The following is a 5,358-nucleotide window of genomic DNA, read 5'->3' on the forward strand; positions in this document are numbered from 1 at the left end:
TCAAAAGCGGCGTGGAGGAAAACTGAAGTCATCCACTGTGACAGACTGAAACCATACAAGGGGAAACCACTAGATCCCTGGAAACGTGCACGGCCTGGAAGGGCTGAGTCGCTGGACCATCCCGAGGGGGCTGAGTCGCTGGACCATCCCGAAGAGGCTGAGTCGCTGGACCATCCCGAAGGGGCTGAGTCGCAGGACCTTCCTAAAGGGTTTGAGTCGCAGGACCTGCCTAAAGGGGCTGAGTCGCTGGACCTTCCCGAAGAGGTTGAGTCGCTGGACCTGCCTGAAGGGGCTGAGTCGCAGGACCTGCCTATTGGGGCTGAGTCGCAGGACCTGCCTATTGGGGCTGAGTCGCAGGACCTACCTGGATGGGCTAAGACACAAGATCTACCTGAAGGGTCTACGTCTGGAAAGGCCAAGAAGGCCAATTCACAAAACCAGCAAAATAGGGAAGACATACAGCATTCTGAAAGGCTAGAAACACACGGGCAGTCGAAGGAGATAGGGTTTAATATTGCTCCCCAAGGAATGGGTTCGGTGGGAAGAAGGAATCCTAAGAGGGAACGTAAGCGCCCCAAACAATACCTGGAGTAAGGGTAGTAGTGGGAAAGATTTGCACTCACCATTTTGATAATAACAAATGCCATATTTTTGTTTTAATTTTGTCTTACTAGATGGACAAACGGGACGAGTTCGTCAGGCCAAAAGACTGGCACGAGGTGAAGATCCTTCGCTGCAACGTTTGTGGCGAATCATTTGTATACAAGAAGAGCTTGGAGAAGCATGCGCAGATGCATGAAACTAAGATAATGTTCTTCTGCAATCTTTGTGAACGTCATTACACTCGGAAGGACAACTTAAGAGCCCACTACCGTGAGCACCATCCGTCAGCCGTAGATGAGGTGGCGGACATTCCTGCAGAAACCACGGACGAAAGACACCACAGGATGAGTAAGGATAAACAGGATACAGCACTGAAGTCGAGAGAGGGTAGGAAGGGTACACACACGGAGACCAGACCACCTAGGGAAGTTTCAAAAACTCCAACTCAAGTACCCCAGGCCGGATCTAAGCGGAAGCAGTCAGAGCCGCGGGAGCAACCAGATCCGAAGAAACGCCAGAACACACCAAGGAGGAAGGACAAGACACCTCCAACGACTCCAAAAGATTCTCCAAGGAAAGCGGCAAGTGGCATCAACCAGAATCCAAGTACCCCGGAACACTTGATCTCTCTATCCCCTGCATCAAATTCCCTGATTCACCAATGCCAAAGCAACGAGGTTCCTGCTGTTCCTTGTGTTCCTGTCCGGGGGAAACCCAGAGGCATGCTACAACTGCTTGCGAACGACTTGGAGACGAGCAGCGACAGTGAGGACAGCCTCGACTTACAGATAAACAGTAAGTCCAAGAGCCAGGAGAGCGAAGGAAGCCTGTTACCTGAGCATGTGTCTACTCGAGTAGATGTAGGCCGAGTATTGAAGGCTGAAACTGCTGAGTAGTTCTGAGCAGTCAAGACGTCAACTGGAAGCCAAGCCAGCATCTGCAAGGATGTATAAAGTTGATGGTGACCCTGGTGCCACTGCAAAGCCAGCCTCTACGACCGACTTGGAGAGGATGATGGTGGGTAGGGTGCAGCGACTGCAAGAGGTTTCGACACGCAGCATCTTCCATGGTGGGGTCAAGATCTCAGAAGAAATAACAGAAAGGATCAATGACGGGACCTTCGAAGCCGGTTTTGTTTTTGATTAAAGATAGCTCGTTTGCCGAAACTTGATCACATTAAGGATATTGTTATAACTTGTAGTTTTTGTACTTTGAAGTTGAGTGTGTTTATTTTCTTTACCTTTTGTGTAATAACTTAAGCAACGATCAATGTGTGCGATATTACTGCAGTAGGTAACTGTGTAAAGAAGGAACCTTTTGTATTCAAGATTGTGCCTTATTATTGCCTTTTGTGATCTTTAAGGTGTTTATTAGAAAGAAGAGAAAAACAAAGTTGCACTGTTTAAATGTTATCTAGTTTATGTAAACATACTTGTTCATTTTTATGAAGTCTCAAGGAGAGAAGTTTTATCATCGTTTACGCTGAGGAAAGATTTGTCTTCAGGTCAGGAAGTTTATATTCCAGATTTACCTTTCGATTACCTTTAAGTAAACCCAGAAGAGCAGCCGGGTTTGTACTTTATTGTTTTTATATAAATCGTTTATTATCTAGTGCCTTAAGTGAGTGTCCTTAAGGAGACCTTAAGGATTGCCTTTGCAGTCAAGGCGCCTTATATTTGTATACAGTTTAAACATTTGTTTTATATTGTATAAGACGAGCGCCTTCTTCATTTCGTTTTGAAATTGTATTAGTTTTAAAGACCGGGACGGTCTGAACTTGAGAGGGGGGCTGTGTAACGAAATGTATTCGGCGCTCCATACTTTTTATATGTTTCGTTTGCCCGCCATAGCTTGTGCGCTATTTTTAGAATGGGGGTATAAAAGGCAGCGTTCGCGCGCATTCTGGCCAGACTGTTTTGGCGCGCCGTAGAGTGGCAGACTAAGAAAAGCATCGTGGAGACAGACAGATTTTTGTGTCGGGGAGTGACCGCAAATCTTACCGTGAGTGTTGAGCTGCTGTATTGTTAATGTTACACACTCCTTTTCTTTTATAAATAGTGGTGCAATTGTGGAATTGATCCTTGGGTTTACTTGATTAAGTGAAGCTTAATACTCGTTCGATTGAAGACAGCATATTTGGGTTTATTATTGTCACCTCTGTGCAGGAATTCTCCATTTGCTTTAGAAGACATACTTGACAGATCTTTGTGAAGCACTTTTATTGTTGACTATCGATAAGAAAGTCTCTTTCCCTTAAGGAAATCCGTTCCCTTAAGGAAACCAATTCCCTTTAAGAAACTCATTTTCCCTTACGGAAACCCTTTCCCTAAAGTAAATCCATTCCCTTAAGAAACCTCCTTTCCCTTACGGAAACCCCTTCCCTTAAGTAAACCCTTTCCCTTGGGAGCCCATTTCCTAACGTATCAGGATCGACAACTGCCTCGCGGGAGACGAAGGGTCGAGCTCATCAGGAGGATCGGCATCTGCCTTCGGGAGACCTCGGAGGGTCGTCTGGAGCCTAGGAAACCCCCTTCCTTGAGAAACTCCCTTTCCCTTAAGGAAATCCCTTCCCTTAAGAAGCCCCTTCCCTTAAAGAACTCCCTTTCCCTTAAGGAAACCCCCTTTCTTGAGGAACCCATTTCTAAGGTATCCGGAATGACAACTGCCTCGCGGGAGACGAAGGGTCGAGCTCATCAGGAGGATCGGCATCTGCCTTCGGGAGACCTCGGAGGGTCGTCTGGAGCCTAGGAAACCCCCCTTCCTTGAGAAACTCCCTTTCCCTTTAGGAAATCCCTTCCCTTAAGGAAACCCCTTTCCTTAAGGAAACCCTTCCCCTTAAGGAAACCCCCATCTTTTTAAGTACTTGCCTGTTGTTGAGGCATTGTTAGTAAAGGAACTGCAGTTGTTGCATGGCTGAATAAAGAGACTTCTTGGAGCTTTAGCTTGTGTGTCTGGGTCCCACTTATTGTCGGGTTGGGTAGATTTATCGTTCGAACAATATAAGGGAAAATTAGTTACGTGCGGCGACAGACAGTCTCCAAACGGATTATCGCCCTAGGACCATCTGGACTGCCGCTCGTCTGGAGGGTTCTCGAGACCGTCACTTCTCGAGAAAATCGAGATCCGCCACAGTACCTTAACATGGATGGATTTTGACAAACTCTGGCTTGTTGGATAGCGGAGGAATAGGCCAACAAGCTGACAAAGTTTCAAGGCTTCAGACTTGAAACTTTTGGAGTGAGCCCCGGACGTAGGTACATGATGCCCCAAGTTTCGTTTTGGTGCAGTAAGTCCCATAGCAAGGGCTGTCAGCTCCAGCTGACATGGCTCTCATGTGTCGAAGTCTAAAGGTACCTTAACATAGATGGATTTTGACAAACTCTAGCTTGTTGGATAGCGGATGAATAGGCCAACAAGCTGACAAAGTTTCAAGGCTTCAGACTTGAAACTTTTGGAGTGAGCCCCGGACGTAGGTACATGATGCCCCAAGTTTCGTTTTTGTGCAGTAAGTCCCATAGCAAGGGCTGTCAGCTCCAGCCGACATGGCTCTCATGTGTCGAAGTCTAAAGGTACCTTAACATGGATGGATTTTGACAAACTCTAGCTTGTTGGATAGCGGATGAATAGGCCAACAAGCTGACAAAGTTTCAAGGCTTCAGACTTGAAACTTTTGGAGTGAGACCCAGACGTAGGTACATGATGCCCCCTGTTTCGTTTTTGTGCAGTAAGTCCCATAGCAAGGGCTGTCAGCTCCAGCCGACATGGCTCTCATGTGTCGAAGTCTAAAGGTACCTTAACATGGATGGATTTTGACAAACTCTGGCTTGTTGGATAGCGGAGGAATAGGCCAACAAGCTGACAAAGTTTCAAGGCTTCAGACTTGAAACTTTTGGAGTGAGCCCCGGACGTAGGTACATGATGCCCCAAGTTTCGTTTTGGTGCAGTAAGTCCCATAGCAAGGGCTGTCAGCTCCAGCCGACATGGCTCTCATGTGTCGAAGTCTAAAGGTACCTTAACATGGATGGATTTTGAAAACTCTAGCTTGTTGGATAGCGAATGAATAGGCCAACAAGCTGACAAAGTTTCAAGGCTTCAGACCTGAAACTTTTGGAGTGAGCCCCAGACGTAGGTACATGATGCCCCCAGTTTCGTTTTTGTACAGTAAGTCCCATAGCAAGGGCTGTCAGCTCCAGCCGACATGGCTCTCATGTGTCGAAGTCTAAAGGTACCTTAACATGGATGGATTTTGACAAACTCTAGCTTGTTGGATAGCGGATGAATAGGCCAACAAGCTGACAAAGTTTCAAGGCTTCAGACTTGAAACTATTGGAGTGAGCTCCAGACGTAGGTACATGATGCCCCCAGTTTCGTTTTTGTGCAGTAAGTCCCATAGCAAGGGCTGTCAGCTCCAGCCGACATGGCTCTCATGTGTCGAAGTCTAAAGGTACCTTAACATGGATGGATTTTGACAAACTCTAGCTTGTTGGATAGCGGATGAATAGGCCAACAAGCTGACAAAGTTTCAAGGCTTCAGACTTGAAACTTTTGGAGTGAGCTCCAAACGTAGGTACATGATACCCCCAGTTTCGTTTTTGTGCAGTAAGTCCCATAGCAAGAGCTGTCAGCTCCAGCCGACATGGCTCTCATGTGTCGAAGTTTAAAGGTACCTTAACATGGATGGATTTTGACAAACTCTAGCTTGTTGGATAGCGGATGAATAGGCCAACAAGCTGACAAAGTTTCAAGGCTTCAGAC

General features: G+C 46.7%; 1 protein-coding gene across 1 annotated transcript; it reads left to right on the forward strand.

Moving 5' to 3' along the window:
- Positions 1-674: 674 nt before the first annotated feature.
- On the forward strand, positions 675-1,499 carry LOC119722233 (zinc finger protein 628-like). Its single transcript, XM_038192278.1, has one exon. The coding sequence runs from the start codon at positions 675-677 to the stop codon at positions 1,497-1,499; it is 825 nt and encodes a 274-aa protein (XP_038048206.1).
- The last annotated feature ends 3,859 nt before the right edge of the window (positions 1,500-5,358 follow it).

Source organism: Patiria miniata, unplaced genomic scaffold (genome assembly GCF_015706575.1).
Source record: "Patiria miniata isolate m_02_andy unplaced genomic scaffold, ASM1570657v1 HiC_scaffold_14, whole genome shotgun sequence".
In the NCBI taxonomy this organism is placed as follows: Eukaryota; Metazoa; Echinodermata; class Asteroidea; order Valvatida; family Asterinidae; genus Patiria; species Patiria miniata.

Bases quoted from the DNA above. Each gene is read 5' to 3' on its own strand.
- LOC119722233 (XM_038192278.1), top strand. From the start codon at position 675: ATGGACAAACGGGACGAGTTCGTCAGGCCAAAAGACTGGCACGAGGTG.